The 19536-nt window shown below is 46.5% G+C and overlaps 2 protein-coding genes across 4 annotated transcripts; one reads left to right on the plus strand and one right to left on the minus strand.

The window, feature by feature from the left end:
* Positions 1–1849: 1849 nt before the first annotated feature.
* Positions 1850–16896, minus strand: supt6h (SPT6 homolog, histone chaperone and transcription elongation factor). 3 transcript variants are annotated; one of them, XM_023791010.2, is made up of 37 exons: positions 16811–16896; positions 15529–15660; positions 15091–15255; positions 14776–14846; positions 14348–14537; positions 14172–14256; positions 13806–14061; positions 13548–13649; positions 13337–13450; positions 12890–12979; positions 12096–12238; positions 11855–12003; positions 11647–11760; positions 11433–11562; positions 10768–10918; positions 10497–10651; positions 10139–10334; positions 9845–9984; positions 9632–9749; positions 9376–9452; positions 9156–9291; positions 8916–9053; positions 8402–8569; positions 8111–8238; positions 7730–7937; positions 7444–7591; positions 7181–7323; positions 6911–7051; positions 6560–6755; positions 6100–6338; positions 5762–5875; positions 5449–5573; positions 5174–5286; positions 5004–5081; positions 4700–4878; positions 4279–4481; positions 1850–3607 (listed from the first exon to the last, which is right to left on the minus strand). In XM_023791010.2, exons 2-37 carry the CDS (start codon positions 15626–15628, stop codon positions 3415–3417), a joined length of 5196 nt encoding a protein of 1731 aa, XP_023646778.1. In that variant the 5' UTR covers positions 15629–15660; positions 16811–16896; the 3' UTR covers positions 1850–3414. The 3 variants fall into 3 exon arrangements, with proteins under 3 accessions (XP_023646778.1, XP_023646779.1, XP_023646777.1); XM_023791011.2 differs by having other exon boundaries at positions 14348–14534; positions 16738–16892; XM_023791009.2 differs by having other exon boundaries at positions 16738–16892.
* A 271-nt stretch (positions 16897–17167) lies between these two features.
* On the plus strand, positions 17168–19454 carry sdf2 (stromal cell-derived factor 2). Its single transcript, XM_023791021.2, has 3 exons — positions 17168–17403; positions 17700–17896; positions 17989–19454. The coding sequence occupies exons 1-3, from the start codon at positions 17229–17231 to the stop codon at positions 18286–18288; spliced, it is 672 nt and encodes a 223-aa protein (XP_023646789.1). The 5' UTR covers positions 17168–17228; the 3' UTR covers positions 18289–19454.
* The last annotated feature ends 82 nt before the right edge of the window (positions 19455–19536 follow it).

Consider the following 19536-nt stretch of genomic DNA (forward strand, 5'->3'; position numbering starts at 1 on the left):
CGATCCCCTGTAAAACCTAACTTTACCATAAATAACTTGGGCTCATAAAAAAAAAGCCAGGATGCTCATCTGGGCCATTAGATCGGTAAGCAGGATGCTTATCTTGGTTTCGGGAGATAGGGTGGGGGGTCGGTATACAGCACACTATATTGCCTTTAGGGGGGAACAGGGAGGCATTGCGCAAGGACGCCTATTGTAGTATGTTATCGCAAGCAGCATCACTTGGACAAAAGGGGCAATTGGAGCACCATATATTGCCTGGGGGGAAGGGGTGAGCCTGGCCAGCTTACCCCCTGCCCACACGCAACTTTAAATTTAGTATAAAGGAAGGGGGAGATTCCAGTACTGACCGGAGTTCAGCCGTGGGATAGAGCGCCAGGACTGAAAGGGCTCCCCAGTCCATGTGTGAAGGTGGGTGATGACAGCACGTCCGAGTGTAAATAGCTTTGCAACTGCTTATGCTTTCCATTGATTGTTGCGAGTAAATTATCGCCGCTTGTGATAATAATTCGTAACTTTTTATGTTTCCTTGCTTCTTTTATGTATTATTGCTTCTTTTCTATATATATTCGTACCTTTGCACCTAATACTAGGTATGTCACAAAAAAATTCAAAGTTGTTGGATTTTTACAAAAATAGCACCAGAAGAAAGGGCTTGATAAGACCTTTCCAATGATACCAAGAACCTCTTTCTGTGACGAATGGCAAGAAAGTTATAGGATATTTTGTAACGCCAATTAAGGCTTATTAACGTCCACTTATTAACAGATAAAACAATAGAGAACCATACTTGACTTTATGACCTGTTTATGTTCAGAAAAATGAGCGTAACTCTGTTATTGTTTATCAGATTTTAATAAACTAGGTATCATTAGAAAGCTTATATACATATAACCTCATTTAAAAGCCTTCACATCATTTTAAAGCTGTAAATTCCATGCTGAAAATCATGCTATTTTCGGCTCTTGCTCTTGTTCACTACAAAACATGGCCGGCTCTCGCGGCAGATCCAAAAAAGTTAACTGCTGATCGATAAATTTTGCTCAAAATACGCCTAAATACAATAAACTAACTAAGAAATATAATTATCATAGTTTGAAGAATAATTCTGCTTACCTTTATTGTCCCAAGGAAGGTTTTAATGAGTGAAATTTTCGGTAAGATCGGGAGGAAATTTCGAAGTTATCAGAAAGTCAGATGACCGTGTTTTGAATGGAAATCCCCGGATGAAGGTGTGTTTTACGTTATCAGAACGGGTTACCCTAATATACACAAAAATAACACAACAAAAAGGCAAAAACTATTGGGATACCCTGGTGCTCTGGGGAATGGCGACCAAATTGAAAACGAGGCTTCCTGCCAAAGCCCCTATGGCGCAGAACTGGTGATAGTGACATACCTACTAATACTATTAGCTATAAGATATATATTATTTGATACCCATTGTAGTACGAGTTATTTTGCATTGCCTTCAATATTATAGCTTAGTATTGGTGTTAATGCGAGATCATTTTGTATTACTTATTAAAGTGTATTTGAGTGAACCTAAGCGTGCCTGTTTGTTCCTTTGAGAGCCCTATATCCCTCTCTCATCCATTTTAAGACAAAAACATATCAGTTTGAGGTGAACTGCCCCTTTACAAAAAAAGGGAACAAAAGGGAGGCTTAAAAAGATTACAGACATGTGCAGTGAAGTCTCCTGACCAAACCCATAAGACATGTAAGCTTTACAGGCAACATTGAGAGAAAAAAAAAATTACAAGTGGATATATAAGCCTGTGAACATCTCGGCGAAGCGACAGGTTTCAGGTGAGCACATGCATGAAGAGCAGACTTGGATGGCTGTCAGTAGTTTTTTCATACAGAATGTTTTATTTGGAAACACAAAGGTGCTGAACACAGATACCCAAAGCAGCACTTTTAAGTCTGAACAGTTACTTTTTTCCTTCTACATTTTCTCCCTCAGGCAGGCTTAAGCGATGAGATCTCCAGTAGGCCTATTGAATGACGCAACCTGTTTCCCAGGCTACCCTCAAACTCCTGCTGGGGGCAGTAAGAATTTCAGCAGGAAACACGCAGACAGGAGATGCACCCATCAAGTCTTTGCGACATAAACCTGGCCAAGGGCACGGTGTGTGACTAAAGGGACTTTCCTCCATGTTTTCCATACCCGTTCCATCCTGGCCAGGGAACCCTGATGTCTGAAAAAGTATGGAGCCTCCAGTATAGAAAAACATGGTAGCGTAACACAAACAGTAACCAAAGTCCACAGTAAATACTGATGTGCTCAGCTGGCAGCAGATGGCACCATGATTACACTTCAGATAAGTTTAGGATCTGGGAGAAAACGATGCAACAATGTTGACATTCTGGTGGGGATTACACAGAAGATGCTTTGGACAAATGACAAGGTAAACAAAACTAACTAGACATTCTGTTGCAGGGGCTACATTTTTTTTTTTACTCAAATGCAAAACATCCTATTTGTGCAACGCACCTGTTTGAAGGGAACGGAACTGACACAAGGGGTAACCAAGGGTCCTCGGTCCATTTTAATATATAGGCTTCAGGAGGGAGGGGGTACAAAAAATAAAAAACACACAAAGGGCATAAATATATCCCCCCAGCACTAATAAGTACTCCTTTGGGGGCATACCAACGCATGGGGGGATGGACTGAAAGTCTTCTCCCACAACTCTGAAAATGGGGCAGCGCAGCCAGATCTAGACAATCTTCTGCTCCAGCCAGCCTGTATGAACTTCCTGCTGTCCGCACTCCAACTGTCCAATGAGCTTCCAGCAGAAACCACCCGACGACAACTACCTCTGTAAGGCCCGCCTCCAGGCAACAAACACCAAAACAACTCAAGCTATAAGCCCCACCCAGAAAGCTAAAAGTCCCCCATCACAGTAACAGTTATACACATATCACATTGTTTATACTGAAGGGTGGGAAAAAAAATTGAGGGGGGGAGAAAAAAAAAAGTTTATTTTTTTGTTTTGTTGCATGCATACAAAACAAACAGCTCTGAGTGCTTTGAATCACCAACTCTTGCCAAGGCCCTTGGGCCCCCAGCTTTTTTTTTGGGGGGGGCGGGGCTGCCATTACTGTGCTAGCGGATATGAAGACAGAAGCCCTGATAAGCGCAGCCAGTCTCCCCAAGACGGATACTGGATCCCTCATAATTCTGTCATTTTCTTAAAAATAAAGAAATGGCCCCTCCTATTCTCTGCTTTTATTTTAAAAGAAACAAATAAAATCAGACGTAACGAATCCACCCCCACCCCACCCGGCTCAGCCTCTCATCTCCAAATGCTCATCCATGAAGACGGCCGCCATGCAGGTATACGGTCCACGGTCATTAGGACGAGGTGGGGAGTTGAGCGGGGGCTGGGGAGGGACAGGGCCTCCTGCCTATCGGTCCATCTCATCCAGCAGGGGTGTGGCATCGCCGGCCACAGACATGGGCGTGCTCTCAATCATGGGGCTGGGCGAGGGTCGCGGCCGTGGCGTCACACGGGGTTGCTGCTTTCGCCGCTCCGCCTCCTTCTCCTGCAGCCACTGTTCCGCCATCTTACCCCAGTCCACCGCAGTGTGGCTGCTGGTCCTGCAGGAAGGGCGGGGAAACCGAGGGGCAAGAGTGAGTGGCCTTAGCGACAACCTCAGATCACATGTATTCATTCAGATTGCACTTTTATCTGAAGTGTGACAATTTGTACGCGCTCCCTGGGATTTGAACCCACAACCGTTGTGTTAGCACAATGCCCTACTTGAACTACAAGAGGTCACACTCATAGCACCAACAAGTCACAGAATATTACTTTCCAAGTCACTCTAGATCGACTAGTGTGAATTTCAGGTGACTTGATTTCTTCTACTAGCCTGATGCCTCTGTTCTCAGAATGTTATTTTAAGGTTGCACTTCTGCTCCTTGAATCATCTCATTAGGGTTCTTGCTTTGTTGGAAGTTGTATAGCTTCTGCTTCAAACGGTTTGCTCTTGTACCTGGGCACTGATTGGAAGCTCAGATGAGCTGCGCTTGTGCATAGTCAACTCCTCAACAGAACATACGTTTATAATGTACAAAAGCATCATCTTAAATCAAAGCGTAAATCATGTCACTGTAGATGTTGAAATGTTAAGGCATCAAATCCAGCACTACATCAACATGCCCTAAATCCTGCATGATCTCAGCTATGCTGCAGTTTTGTCCAGGAGGGATAGTAATGTTTCAGAAACGCTCTACACACACTGGGTAGAGGATAGAGAGACACTCACTTCGGCTGTGGTGTCCTGACGCGTGACGACGACGATGAGGAAGGCGTGGATGAGGCATGTCCATGGCCATGCGAGGACTGAGGGGTGGAGCTTGGGTACTGGGGCGTGGTCATAGACTGCTGTTGCTGGCTGGGCGTGGTGAACGAGTAGCTTGGGGTCATGAGGGGTGTGGCGATGGGCTGCTGAGCTGGGGTGGCGAATACCTGTGGAGGGAGAGGCAGGTCAGAGACTGACAGGGCAAAACCAACACAAACAAAAGCGGGGGCTTTGGGTTTGAGGAGGGGTGTGGCTATCAGAGTATAAAACCAGTGAAAAGGTTCATTTCAGTAACACCGGTCTACAGCACTGGACAAGCAGGCAAAATAGTCAAAGACCTCGATCAGATTCCTCAAAATGGCAAAGCCGTTCCCCTCAGACTCACATGGTAGGCGCTGCTGCCCCCACCACCACCGCTGCTGCCCGCGCTGTATCCATACTGGCTGGAGGCCCACTGTGCTGGTGTGGCGTTGGGGTTCTGGCCCTGTCCGGTCACCGCGGCAATAGCGTTGAACATCTGGGAGGTCATGTTTCTGGGAAGGGCATTTACTGCCCGGGTCAGGTCTGGAAAAAGCAACAGTGACAAAGTTAAGCAGATCCAAATACATTAATTTAACAAATTAACCTATTAGGCATTTCTGCTCCAGCATAGGCTCCTAGTGGCTTTTTGAGAAGGCAGGGCAGCTCACCTGCAATGTTGATGTTAGCGGGTGTAGCATTGACCGATGCCGGAGTCCGGGTTCGGCTGCTGCTGCTGGGAGTAATGCCTGTTGGGGGTGGGGAAAGAGGCGGGGTTTATTTGCAGTTCCACAGCAGACTGGAGGTGAGGAAAAATTAAATGGTGGTCAGGGTCACCCACCTGGAACGGGCTCCTGGTAGTGGTCTTTGAACCAACGGAAGAGCCCGTTTACGGTGGGGAATATCTGGGCCCGGTACCGGAACCCATCGGGTGTGATGGTCACAAACTCTATCCTATCAGGGGGAAGATAATGTATCTCATTCAATACTAACCTCGGATGTTGCTACTACAAATGACTTAAGTTCAGTGTCTCTCAAACCAGTCCTCAGGGACCCCCAAGACGGTTCACATTGAGCACTGTGGCATAGGGGGCAAGAGTGAGGTCCTGTGCTCACCTTGGCTTCCCGCGGGGCTGATAACCCAACAGGAACTTGCCAGGAAGGTCCCGGCATGCTGACACATAGTACGGGATGAAGGTTGGCTTTTCCTTTTTGGTCTTCAACAGCAGTTCCTCCATTTTCTGTTTTGCACAAATGAAAAGATGAACTCCATCATTCTGTCATTTCCATAGAAAAATCATCAATAACTGCCAATTAGGTCATTTAGCCAAAACGATCAACTGAACCCAAGACAAAAGGTCCAAAGGACCTGCTAAAGTAAAGCTAAATGGTGAAACTACATCTGAAAATAGACCCTCCACCCCTGTACCTTGCGGTCTCCACTATTACAGTCCTGGAAGTACTTGTGTCCTAGGAGGTCGCGAGCGAATGCAGCCATGGGCTGGACATAGCGGGCTGTGATCTCGTCCAGATCTTCAAATTCCTAGGGAAGAGAAAAGTAAAATGATTGGGTGTCACACAAAGGGAGGAATGACCTATGGAAACCAATCGGCTTCATGATCATGCAAATCAACCATGCAGACTAAATACTACCATAGAGTCCAGCCTTCTTTAATGCACAGTAACACACGGCTGTATCATGGTCAGGAGTATTCACATATAACCCACAGAAAGACTTCATTAAAATGCAGAAAGATGGCTACTTGCCTCATTGTTGATCCATAGTGTGTGGCCAAGGCTAAAGGCGTTCTCTTTGCCCTCTTCCCGTACATCCACATGCTGGTAGATCCCATCAGCAACCTTCCAGGTGACCGTTAGATGATTCTCACCCTTGCTGCTAGGCCGGATGATAACATCTCCCTGGTCCATGGACTCCATCATCTTCTCAGCCTGCTTGAAGTTGATGTTGTGGAAGGAAGGGTGAGCAATCACCCGCTTGATATAGGCTGTATGGGACACAAGAGGGCAGAAACTTTAACAAACACATTTGTATGTTCCCGCTACAAAGTCCCCAGAACTGTCATGTGTTACTTCAATACTTGGTATTAAGTAGTAACTAATCTTCCGATTACCGTTGAGTTTGCAACTTTTAGCATTCATTTGTTAAAGCCAGGCTGAGAAACAAATGGTCTTTATAACCAAGTTCTACAGTTATGATTATACTGACTGGTCCTCTGTTGCTTCTTCTTCATTTCTTCATCCAGCTTGATGTCCTCCGCTTCAGTGTCAAAATCGTAGTAGGTATCCTTAGGCAGCTTCCACTCGTTGTTTTTGTCCATCAGGTCTGATGTTCGGCAGGTGAGGTCCACGCTGAACTTCTCGATGTCGATCTTCATGATCCGACAGTGGACGGTCATTCCGACCTGTAAGAAAATAAGCTTTATTTATATAGCGCCTTTCTCACACTCAAGGATGCTTTACAATGCAGACGATAGTACAATAAAGCAAAAACTCAAAAGGTACTTGCTGATATAATGCGGTCCTGGACAGAATAGCATTTTCCCCACAATGGGCTTACCTTGACCCTGTCCTCTGGATGCTTCACCACCTTATCACTAAGGAACTTTGTAGGAATAAAGCCAGTGACGCCATTGTCCAATCGGGACCGCACTCCAATGGCCTGGCCAGGACACGAGCCGCTGTCAAAGTGGTTCCATACCTAGACAGGCAGGGGACAAGATATTTAAGACTAAGGATAATAGACAAAAGGAAACCCAAGTTGGCCCACACGCCATTAATTCAGCAAAGTGCGTCCCCCTCGGCACTGTTCTAGGTCCCTGTACCCCACCTCGCTCAGCTCAGGGAAGTTGTCCTGCTGGCAGAAAGGGCACTGCCATAAGCCGGTCTCATCATTCCGGATGGCCTGGTCATAACTCTCCCCCTGCGGCCGTCTGTGAGCTATGCCGGTCACCACACTGGTTATTAGCTTGCCTAGGGAAGGAAAGAAAAAACAGAGGGAAGTGAAAGAGGGGTCTGGCGGCTGAACACACAATGCTAAATAAAATGCTAGTCGTGCTAATTGAGAATTATTCACTTGGATTTCACAATTACCAATGTAGAAAGTCTCCGGCGTCTCCTTTGTGAGTAGGTTGAAAACCTCCTCTGTGTTGGGTGGTCGGTAAGGTGCCCTCAGGTCCTTATAGCGGCAGCTGAGCTCGGCACGGATGTCATACAGAGTTATGCCCTTGTTCCCGTAGCCCTGGAGATCAAGACACAGTAACCGTCATACATGGAGCATCCTGTGGTGGAGGTGGGCTGTCTCACTGAAAGAAAAAAAAAATCTGAGAACCTAAAGGTTCTCTGTTTGACTGTTCTATAGATCAGAAACAATCTTGACCTGTCTCTCAAGCTCTTCAGCAAAGGCATCTAGATCCAGGTCTTTTAGCCTCTCTGGATTCTCCAGGATCTCTTCCAGAGCACCAGCGGGGTTGGCATCTTCTGCAGACTCATCATATTCCAATGCATCTACTGCCATTTTGCGAGCCCACTCATAGGTCTCCGGGTGCACACGAGATCCATCAAGGACCTCAATGTACGAATCCGTACTGCAGGGAGGATGAATATATCAATCATTTACCCCTTGAGACTATCACACAAAAGATATGCAAATTAGGTTCATCAGGTCTATGCATAATTTTTGGAACTTCAAGAACCCTTAAAGCAACAACACTAACACTAAACCAAAATCTAAGTCATGTGACCAGCAGAAGTGGCAGACCTGTCTCCCAGGGAGGCGGTGTCGATTTTGATGAAGCCAGCACAATTGATGAAGACCTTGGGCCCCATGTGACACATGGTTACAAGCTGGGTACGATTCTCCAGGCGAGTGTTATTCTGTTTCAAAATCTGAAATTGGGCACCAGAAAAGGATGTATTTCAAACAGCTAACCAAACCTCTAATGTCTGTGCACAAGAAAACCGATCAAAGACCGATGCCAGCTTGTCTCCTTACAATGCACTGTTACAGCGACATGACAATAGCTTGCAAAAAGCCAACATTACGGTTTACCTTAAGCAGATGGGAGCCCTTTCGGGGGCCCAAGCCACAGACGTACTGCACCAAACTTTGAGTGTATGGGTGGGCCAGGGCCCGGTTCACATCCACGCCCACCTCATTGACTCGGTTAATGAACTCGCAGTAGAGCGCATTCAGCAACTCTTCCTTCACCACATGCTCCTGGGGAGGGTCAAAGGAACAAATTAAGTTAGTCTGGCTAATTATTAGCAATGGTTAATACTGTACTAAACTGAGGCACTAATTTAACAGGATCTAATGTCTGGTTTAACAAATAAGGCAGTGTTTCCCAATCCAGTCCTTGAGGACCCACAGACAGTCCATGATTTTGTCCTAGGAGCTAGGAGCATGCAAAAACACGAGACTGTCTGGCAGGGAACACGGAGGGAGCAAAAACAGACCAGCTGTGGGTCCCCGAGGACCAGATTAGGAAACACTGGACTAAGGTATCAAAAGGGTATCTGGCTATAGGGGTGTAGGCAGACACTGAGTACAGGGGCAACAGTACCTGCAGTGGGTGAAGCTTGAGGCACAGGATGTCCTCGTCAGTGCTGCAAACCTGGGCAAACTCCACGAGGGGGTCCTGGATCTTTCTGGCTACGGAGACCGCCTGACGCAGGAGAGGGGGGTAGTCCCTGAAGTCCGCCTAAATGGGGGGGGGGGGGGGGGGGAGGAGTAAGATGCAGACCCGTTGTCAAGGCTCCAGCATCTACATGCAGATGGCAGGTTTGACCACACCGACATTCACCTCAGACTTCTTGCTGTTCATGTAGAGTGTCGCCAGTTCATTGTCCACCAGCTCCACACCCACTGCAGGGAGGGATGATTCCTGCTCCAACTCACTCACGGTTCGCTTGATGTCCTCGATCACCATTTGGGCGTCCCTTCCGGAGGGTTAACCAGCAGGGGGCTTAATCATTCTGAACGCACTACAGACCCTCAACAAATGGCAGTGGACTGGAGCTCACCTGTTTTCTCCTGCCACAGCCACTATGTGCGGCTTCTTGCTACTCAGGAACTTCTTTAGGTTTTCAATATCCTGGATCTGGAGAGGGCACATGTTCAGAGAACAAATTCACAGAAAAGCCGACACGGTCTGACCAGCTGAACATCCTCAAGCTTGTAATAGTAGGTATGCAGAAAAGGTTTGATATCATGCATCATCCACATAAAAAAAAAAAAGATATTTTAACCTGGAAGCGTGTGTATGCATGGTTAACGAACCTTCTTCTCCCGCTCATCTTCTCTCCACGCATTTCTCCTCTTCAGGAAGTGCGGGAGGCGCAGGAAGTCAACCACCTCACCTTCACCATTTATAAGTGCACAGAACACTGGGGTATCCCTGTCAAAGCACGAGGTGCCATGTCATCCAAAGCAGTACAAAACCCACTGGGGGGTTACAACCAACTGAGGCAGATTAAAATCTGAGTCTCCTACCTGCCAGATGCAAACGCCACTCCCAAAACACGAATACCCTTTCCCTGGGTCTCGTCCATGAGGTCATCATCCTCTTCTACTTGCTGGTCAGGCCGATACGGTGCCACCTTCAGCCAGTTGTACAGCTTCCTGCTGCATGCCTGAACAATGAACAACATCCAGACTTCTAGAAACAAATCAACATTAATCTGAACCAGCCCAGCAGCCATCCAAATTCTTTATAGAACATAAGCTATCAAACTGACCTTTAACGGCTAACCACATTCCGACAATCCACATCATGAAGGCAGGTACCTTGATGATGTGGTCCTTGGCCTCAGCTAGCAGCTTGTTCCTCAGCTCCTTGGCCATCTGGGGGTAGAGGAACTGCTGCAGGGCACGTTCTATGGCCAGTGTACGCTGCCGGTTCCACTCCTGCACCTGGTGGCTGAACTCATCCCTGTAGTAGAACTGTTTGATCTCCTCAAAGTAGGTCTGGTCAGCGCCATACCTGAAAGGAACCACATGGTCACCTTCGCTGCTACTTATCCAACTAATCACGTTCCAGTTTGCACAAGCATGCACTTTTACAGGTTAAATGAAAGCCATGATTCTACAAATGATCAGAATCCTAAAATAATTACAGCTCACTTCCTACCAAAGGTGGACTCACCCCTTGACGCCAACCAGGTCAATGCAGATATCAATAGTCAGCAGACCCTCCTCCTCGGCGAGGCACATCTTGAGGAACTGCTCCCCACTCAGTTCCTTCACAGGTTTGTTCTTCAGGTACTTGAAGGAGTACGCATAGTGTGCTTCATCCACATCCTGCATGGTGGGGAGGTCAGGGATTGTGCAATCAAAATCAGTGTCACAGTGGTGTTTAAAGGCTAGATACTAGCACTCCACACAGGCGTGCAGGACCAGACAAAGCTCGTTCGTACCTTCTTGCCCTTTTTAGTGGGCTTGATGTTGATCTTGGCCCTCTCCTGGAATGTTTGCCGCAGGACGTGTCTGACCAGGGGCTCGCGGGCGATTTGCATAGCCACCATGTAGCGCGTACCTTCCAGAACTTCCTCTGGGGTTCTGAACTGGCTGCAATGGGGTTGAGGCAGCTATGGATTTGGGACGCCTGCTCATTACACCTATTCGTAATTTTATTTTTGGGTTCTACCAGAATAGATTCACATGCTTCAATGTTCCAAAAACACATTATTTTTCCTCATACTGTATATCTATTCACCCTCGGTCTGAAACACTGCTAGAGCTTTAAGCCCCACCCACAATGAGCCCATCTAGCAGTCTGCATACAGATTCTTACAAGCAGGTGGCCATAAGAACTCTGTTACCAGGTGACATCACCATGTCACTGAAGTAAGGGCTGGAATTCTAACAAGGCGTTTCAGACAGACAGTGGTTTCTGTGGTGAAACATACTCCCCTTGGCGTGTCCATGGGGCCTTAAGACTTTGCACACAACATGCTAACGGAAAGTGAAAAACCAGAATAGCATAGTATGTCCCTTTAACTTGTAATCGAACCCTCTGGGGTAAGACATCCATACTCGCCTACAGTCCCCACAGCACCCCATTTGGTCGAGTGCTCCTTACCTGCACACATAGTCCTTAGCAAGCTCCAAGGGCTCAGCGGGAAATTGCTCTGTCTCGTGCCGCTGGTAGCTGTCACGCAGGTTCTCTCCAAACTGCTCAGGGGTCAAACCAAACTTCTTGGCCAGGCCATCTGGGTAAGAGAAACAATATGAGGTTAAAAAGACAAGGGCGGGGGTGGTTTCCGTCATCCTTCCGAGTGTAGAAAGTTACTGACCCAGCCCGGCACTCTGACAAATGCTGTACATGTCTCGGCGAGAAGCCAGCTTCAGGTCTGGACCCTTCTGCTCCTCCTCTTCCTCCTCCTCCTCAGCCTCAGCATCCTGCTCACCTGTACGGAAATCACATATTTCAACACATGGAATCGTGGCGCAAACTGAAGCAACACAACGCAAAATGCTATAGGTTAATATATGAGGACTCACCATCATCCTCTGAGATCTCCTTGTTTACCTTCTGCTTCTTCTTGTTGGCTTTGGCAGCATTCTGCATCTTGGGGATGTCACGGCCATAGTACAGCAGGAAGTGGTTGTACACGTCACTGAGCTCCTCGATAGACTGGACGTCTTTTAGCCTTGGTGGAGAAGGCAGTAGCGTTTTACCATAAAGGCATGTGTTGGACAGGATTAAATGGAGGAAGCTGGCGGCTGATGGAAGACACCATACCGCTCCATGTCAGAAGTGTCCAGCGGCCGAATGCCATCTGCCAGGGGCTTGTCTGGGTCAGCGGAGATCTGCTCGAACTGGAAGGCCTGCATCTTCTGAAACAGGCGGGTTAGATTCTGCTTGCGAGTTTTCAGCTGGGTCCACTAAAATTACAAAAAAAAAAGAAAAAAACCAGAGTCAATAATTGGGAATTAGAGACCAGCCATACAAAACCTTACAGAAACCAAGGACAAGATTGCATTTATTTAACAATCGCGTTTGTCCAAAGCAATGTGTATGAGGACAGCTTGCGGTCAGAGTGTCCCAAACAATTCAGGGGTTAGGGTCCTACTCAAGGGAGGTGAGAAATGGGGAAAAAGGGCCACTTTGCATAAACCATGAATAAAACTGAATCGCGCACAAACACTAGGGGCTGCACAGGCTTTAAATTTCATGGCAGCTAGTCGCTGATCACGCAATTATGACAATAACGTGAATGCCTCAGAATACTAGTTATGTTTAATTGCATTTACATTAAATATATTAATGAATACCTTTTTCCTCGCATCTCTCAGTTATGGAAAATTTGATCGATAACCAATATACTCATCAAATATCGCTGGTACCGGTGGTGAAACCTGCCTAATACTTATTAGTAGGATAATGTTACATCGTGTTTTTTTTTTACTCCGTGAAAAGAAAGATCAATCAGCTGGCCACAATTAATAATGAATTCTGTCGCGACCTCTAGCATGCACTCACGTGCAAACTCACACGAGTCATGCAAAAAGGCCAAAGGTCCAACTGCATGTTACCTTCTCATCCCATCTCCACACCTTCCACAGGTCATTGATGTTGAGTTCAGGCTCCACATACTCTTTTCTGTAGAAGGCTATAAATGGAACCTGGAAGAGTGGAGTTTCGTCAAAACGACAAGACCAGCTGAAAGCGGGATCCTAATTTTTCCATTCCTGATTCTGAATACGTGCGCCAGCTCTTTAAAACGCAAGTATGCACTGCAGTTTGGCAAGGCTAAAGCAGTAAAATTATAAGTGCTTGCTTCAATTTAAAAAGATTAAGTTCTAATGTTAACGTACTAAAGGCTTTGTGATTATGTCAAGTACTGCTAAAGCAATTAAAACACATTTCCAAGTATCTTTCAAAGACACTGGAAAACACACACAAACAGCATATAAATATACCGAGTCTACATACCACTTGGGGACCAATCAATAGACGATCTTGGGTGCAGTGCCTCTTACCTCAAAGTGCTGGTTCCGCATGAAGTTCAGGGCCTCCTTGATCTTCTGGATGGTGCTGGGTCCTTTCCTACTGAAGCTGCTTGTTGTGCCCCGGTCCAAGTAATCAGTACTTTCCTAAAACAATTTACCACAAATTTCAAAGCTGTATTCTTTGTGAATTTCCCTGCCCTGGAATGGGACTTGCAAACAGACTGTTGGCAGCCTCCCATACCTGCATGGAGATGGTGGGGGTGGAGAAAGCACTCCTGTAGATCCACTCTGCCTCCTCCTCCAACTCTGGCTCCTCTGCAGGTCTCACTGGGATGGAACGCAACTGAGAAGACATCCACCAATGGTAAACCAACCCCACCCATCTCTTCAGTCAGTCACATAACACCAAATTTACTGTCCTTCACCATATGGTTCATGGCTTTGGCTTCAAATCCACAGCACTGCAGGAGTACATGCTGAGTGCGTGGTGGTGACACACCTGAAACCTCTCCGGCATGTCGGTGGAGCGGATCTCGTTGTCCTGGTCAGTCATGTGACTGCTCTCCAGCTCACTGGGCTCATAAATCTCAAAGATGCTGCGCCGACCCACGCGCTTCTTGGCCTGCTTCTTGGGTCGATCCCAGGACTCTTCATCCTGGTCTTCCTCCTCCTCTTCCACATTGTCGTAGCCTTCTGCGTCAAACTCTGCAAAGTCAAAGTCGCCACCGAAGATCTCCTGGGCTTCCTGCAGGGCACTGTTTGCGGTGGGGGAGTTCTGTAAATATTCCAACTCGGAACCTTTTCTTAGGAATTACCAGGAGTATATGGGAATTAACAGGAAAATTTTGGGCAGACGGACACTTACGCGTCGGTGTATCCTGGGAGCTTCTTGCGCCATTTCGGCTTCTTAAGTGGCTGTCCGTCGTCATCCACAATGAAATCATCAATATCTACAGAAACATTATGAGGACCTCAGGAACAAACAGGCAGAAAGTACCGATGAAGAACGCCACAGTGTTGACAGACATCCCGTCATCTCACCTGATTCTTCATCATCCTCTTCCTCATCATCACCTGGGTGGAGGGCCACGTCGACATGCTCCCCATCCTCAATTCCTCCGTCACCAGTGAAGATCTCGTCAGCGATCAAGTCCTTCTCGTGGGCTTCTCTGCCGTCGTCATCATCCTCATCTTCATCATCGGACATTTTCCTTACACGTCGGAACTTCTGCTGTGCGGCAGATGACATTTCCCAGTAAATATCGACATAATCAAACCCATTAAAAAGGACCAAGTCGCCATTTCTTCAGACAAGGAGTTACATCCAAACAGAACATTTACAGGATTAACAACAATGCACTACATTATTGCCCAAAACTAAGATATTGTATCTATTATTTCAGAACTGGAAAAAATGTATCTTCAGAAACTCTCATTCGAGCACCCGCAGTTCTGATTCTGATAGTTACCCGCTTCACTTTCACTCCCAAGTTCTCCTCAATGAGGTCAATGTCATCATCGTCCAGGCGATCATCGTAGGCTGGGGGAAAAAGGAGATCAACCTTTTATTTTCACACACTCTCTTGACCCCATTCGATCATACTGGCACTGACGTGCTTTTTAGATGTTAAGTTCAGAAAGGGAGCAATAAAGACCCTTACACATGGTGTAGATTCATCACAATCATTTCAGATAAGTTTGCAGCATAAGCAACATTACACAGGGATACACTTATTATGCATCACCAATCTACTATTAGGTATAAAACCAAAATCCATTTTTACTTCGTTTTCGTTTGCGATGCCCAATTTCCTCCCCAGAGTCACTGTCTCCACCACCACTCGCATCCAAATCTTCATCCTCTTCCTCCTCAACGTCATCATCGATCAGGCCACGCAAATTTCCATGCTCGTCCTGGTCTTCAGTATTCTCCTCTTCCTCCTCCTCATCTGCGGTGGTGATAAGGGGGGCAAATGTGTGTACATGGGGCAATGTAGGAATGCTCTAAAGAGGGCCAAATTCAAGCGTAATAGCCCATGGGGAATTGCAGGATCCTTAACCTTACCTGAAATAAAACTACCCAAACACTTGGTACATCTTTATCAACATCTGAGACATTATGTGCTGAAATAATCCAACTTTATAACACACCATCAAAACTGGCCCAGCAGACCACAGCTGAAGCATAAAAGCCACTGAACAATTTCTCCAAAATCACCCACCATCCACCTCCATAAATTTCTGCGTCTTCTTGGGCTTCAGGTCCCTTTCCTCAAGCTCCTCCTCCGACTCCTCTGCCTCGCTTTCGATAAAGTCGGACATCTTGGCACGGCCTGTCAGTCACTGGGCACCAGCTGGAGAGGCACAATGACAAGAGTTTGGAAAATGGAAGCAGACATAGAAGGGTGACAGAACAGGATAGAGCACAATAAATCTCTCTGCATGTCAAGGATTCAAGCATTGTACTTTGTGTTTACTGTACATTTTAGGCCATTTCTGTGACATCGGCATACTCTTGGGAACACACCATTACTCATTTCAGCAGAAAAGGGCTCAATGAAATGGGTTTGGCCAAAACGAACTAAACTAGGGAGTTTATTTTAAAAGGGTTACACCTTACATCCATAAAAATGGCTGCAATAAAATATGGAAACGGTGCTTACAATTTTATTATATATGAAATCCAAGTCAAAATACGTGCGGGTGTTAGACCCGCTAGCTATTTTAGAGCAGAATGCCCACCCCACCCCGATCCGACCCAGGAGAATGACAGCACCATGATTCAGTACTGTCAATGACTGCGTAATAATTGTTGCTGTCCACAAGGTCCTTAAAGCAGAGTCTCTGACATTAAAGGACACGTTGGCATCTGACCAACTCATTATGATTATCTTATGATTGACATTGTGTCGCCCCTACACTATAACCGCTGCGACAACGTTGCACAACTACTTCAATATTACTGAGCCCACGAATGGAAGAACAGATTGACCCGCTAACAATAATAATTTTACCTAACAGGTATCTCAGAAACACGAACACCTCGGTGGCACTTACTTACCTCAGTGGTTAGTATAGAAAGCCACCAGACTGTGGTGACCGGCCATGGAGGCTGCAATCTCAATACCACGATTGACACACTTACTCTCTCTCTCTCTCACACACACACACACACTTAACTTCATCTCCGACAAGGGCGGATAACGATTCAAAAACCTTCGGAAAGTTAAAATTCCATCTTATTTAAATATTAAAGCCGACAGTATATTTAAAAAGGCCTAGACAGTGGGCATCCATTACGTCCAACAACAAAACAACCGGGCCTAAGAGCCTAGCGAAGGAACGCACCGAACTCCCCCGAAACACGACCCGTAGAACGTTGTTTTTCGACGTCAGCCGGCGGGGACCCGGGTTGGGCGTTTCGTACTTACACTCCTTTTCGCCGAGTCCTCCGGCCCCAAACTCCTAAAGCATAAAAAGAAACGCTGGAGAGATGAAGAGTACCTGCGTTTGAGGAGAGCGCAGCTGTGAAAATGGCCGCCGGCCTGGCGTCGCCTACCCTAGAACGTGAGCGAGACAAGCGTCCGCCGCCGTTATTCAGCGGCTTAAATTCCTGCGGCGACGCCTGGCGGCCGCAAGGAGAAGTGCTCGCTTTTTCAGAGCAAATCAACCGAGAAAAATGAATACTTAAATGGACAATTCACAGGTAACATCGCATAGTTTAAAATACAATAGTTTCAGTTAAAAGTGAAGTAAATAGAAAAGGTATCCAAATTCAATTTTAAAACCTTCGTGCGGAAGCTGCAGTGATTATGCCCATTCAGCAGGGGGCGTATGATGAGAACACCACGCCACCCTTTCTGCCTATGATTGCAACGTTGCGCGTCTGGGGCAATAGAGCGAGCTGACAGTGGTGACCGGGATGGATGGCCGAAGTTGCACATTACGCCTTCTGCGGAACAGCATTCTGCTCTCCTGCTTGTGGTCTCTATCTTCTGGTACCGAGATTAGTTTCGTGACGTGCGGATCGGTGGTTAAACTGCTGAACGTCAAACACAACGTAAGACTGCATTCCCATGACGTACGGTATGGTTCGGGTGAGTGCTGAGCAGTCATGCTTGAAAAAACCGGCAATGTGCTATTTGTCATGTTAATCGTTAGTGTTATTACAAGTTAACCGCCTCGATTATTACATCAGACAAACTGTTGTCACCAGTATGAGTTTGTGAGTTTTCTCCAATACTAAGTCCTTGTATTGTCTTCCGATCAGAACACCGTTGAGAATGACCGGGGAAGCAGTGCCCGGCATCGTTAGGCCGTTCACGCTTTGCAAACGTCCATGCACTAGTGTCCCTTGCTAGTGGTGACGACGTGATCCTGATCGTGTTTCCAGGTAGCGGGCAACAGTCAGTAACTGGAGTGACCGCCGTGGAAGACAGCAACAGTTACTGGAGCGTGCGGGGTGTAAGGGGTGCTGCGTGCTTGCGGGGAACCCCAGTACGATGCGGACAAACTATTCGTCTGACACACCTCAATACTGGGCGCAACCTGCACAGCCACTACTTTGCATCGCCACTGTCCTCGAATCAGGCGAGTGATTTTTTCCCTTTGTTTTTATGTGTGTATGCTTGGGAGGTTCTGTCTGACCTGTTTAAAGTTTTTCCTATGCTGTTTCCCAACAGGAGGTGAGTGCTTTTGGGGAGAATGGAGAGGGAGACTCCCTGGATGAGTGGACGGTGCTGTGCGGCGGCTCACTGTGGCGGAGAGAAGAGTCAGTACTCTTCAGGCACACCACCACAGAGGCTCTGCTGTCTGTCACAGGCGAGCAGTACGGGCGACCCATCCACGGGCAACGGGAGGTTCACGCCATGTCTGCTGCCAGCCAGCACAGCTACTGGAAGGTCATGGAGGGCATTTTCATGAAGCCCAGTGATATGCCCGGACCTAGGAATGGCAATGGCCCAGTCCATACTGAATTTTAACTGCCAACCCCCTCCCACTGCGCTCTCAATCGCGGGTGGCAAAGAGGGGTGTGTACAAGTGGCAGGCCGAAACACTACACCTTAAAGACCTAGTATCAGTTTATGGTCCAGTCCTAGTGCCTTGGTCACCTTATCAAGGCAGGTGGCCATAGGTTTACCCAGCCCAGGTTAACCAGGTTTAACCATTTGTTTCGTGTACTGTAAGTGTAGAAGGCATCATGGGATTTGCAATTGGGTTTGGCCCCCTTGGTATTAGTAGAGCTTTGGAAAGTTCTAGATCTGAAGTCCAATCCCACTTTGCCTCTGGTTTGCCTCTGTCATGGAACTCCTGGAATCCTGGATGAGAAGCAGACTCTGCTTTCTAATGCCTTTTTGCCCCATAGAATTGTGGCAGAAACACCTCAGAGAGCTATATTCGCAACTGTTATGAATTTAGGCAGTGGTTTTCACAAAGTTCTTTTATTTTTGTGATGTCCCTCTTAGTATTTTCATGGATTTGCCATTGAAATGATTTATAAAACATATTTAATAATCCATGAGATTGGAAATTTGATGCACATTTGTTCTTCGGTTTACATTCATTTGTAAAACTAAATATGCTATATTTTTCTGAGAAGTGGCTTTAATACAGATCCATTATGGACTGTTTTTAGGTCCCTGGACAGGATCCAAAGGCCATTTTTCTATGTGTCAAAGGGTTGAATAAGCAAAATACACCATTTGTTTATGATTGTATTTGGTATTTCTGGTGCACAGTTTTCGATGTTTTGGAAAATCTCCCAATTACCTATCCATGGAGGTTGGTTGTTTAATCAACAGGGGGTTAGAGTCTTGTTTACAGTGCTGCTTCATTAATGTTAAAAGAAGCACAACATTAAGACCAGTTCACTATGACCTTTACACAACACACAGTATTATTGTAAAAGCCAGGAAAAACTACATGTTTCTCTGCATAGTGGCCCAATTCAATCCAGCCGTTTCAGACAATCACACCCAAAAGCAGATCCCTTCTCCTTCATTCGGCCTGGCGGTTGCATTGATTTGGGTCCCTGGCTTTGATGGGAAGTTGATGTAGCCTTCAGCTTGGTCTGCATGCGAAGCAGAAAATGTAAATAATACCTCAGAAAAATGTTTTTTAGCCTTTATTAAATGTTTTGACTCTGAAACAGCCCCATTTTTTTTTTTTTTTTTTTAGAAAATGGAAGACAGAAAATTTCGAGTCACATATGTGTGAGCCTTTATGAATTA

Source organism: Paramormyrops kingsleyae, chromosome 18, assembly GCF_048594095.1.
Source record: "Paramormyrops kingsleyae isolate MSU_618 chromosome 18, PKINGS_0.4, whole genome shotgun sequence".
Taxonomy (NCBI): Eukaryota; Metazoa; Chordata; class Actinopteri; order Osteoglossiformes; family Mormyridae; genus Paramormyrops; species Paramormyrops kingsleyae.

Coding starts and splice junctions, on each gene's coding strand:
- supt6h (XM_023791010.2), bottom strand. CDS start 15,628: ATGTCCGACTTTATCGAAAGCGAGGCAGAGGAGTCGGAGGAGGAGCTT. Junction 9,985..10,138: donor CCAAGGACCACATCATCAAG/GTACCTGCCTTC, acceptor TTCATTGTTCAG/GCATGCAGCAGGAAGCTGTA. Junction 6,339..6,559: donor GAAGAAGCAACAGAGGACCA/GTCAGTATAATC, acceptor TGTCCCATACAG/CCTATATCAAGCGGGTGATT.
- sdf2 (XM_023791021.2), top strand. CDS start 17,229: ATGGATGGCCGAAGTTGCACATTACGCCTTCTGCGGAACAGCATTCTG. Junction 17,404..17,699: donor TGACGTACGGTATGGTTCGG/GTGAGTGCTGAG, acceptor TCGTGTTTCCAG/GTAGCGGGCAACAGTCAGTA. Junction 17,897..17,988: donor CGCCACTGTCCTCGAATCAG/GCGAGTGATTTT, acceptor GTTTCCCAACAG/GAGGTGAGTGCTTTTGGGGA.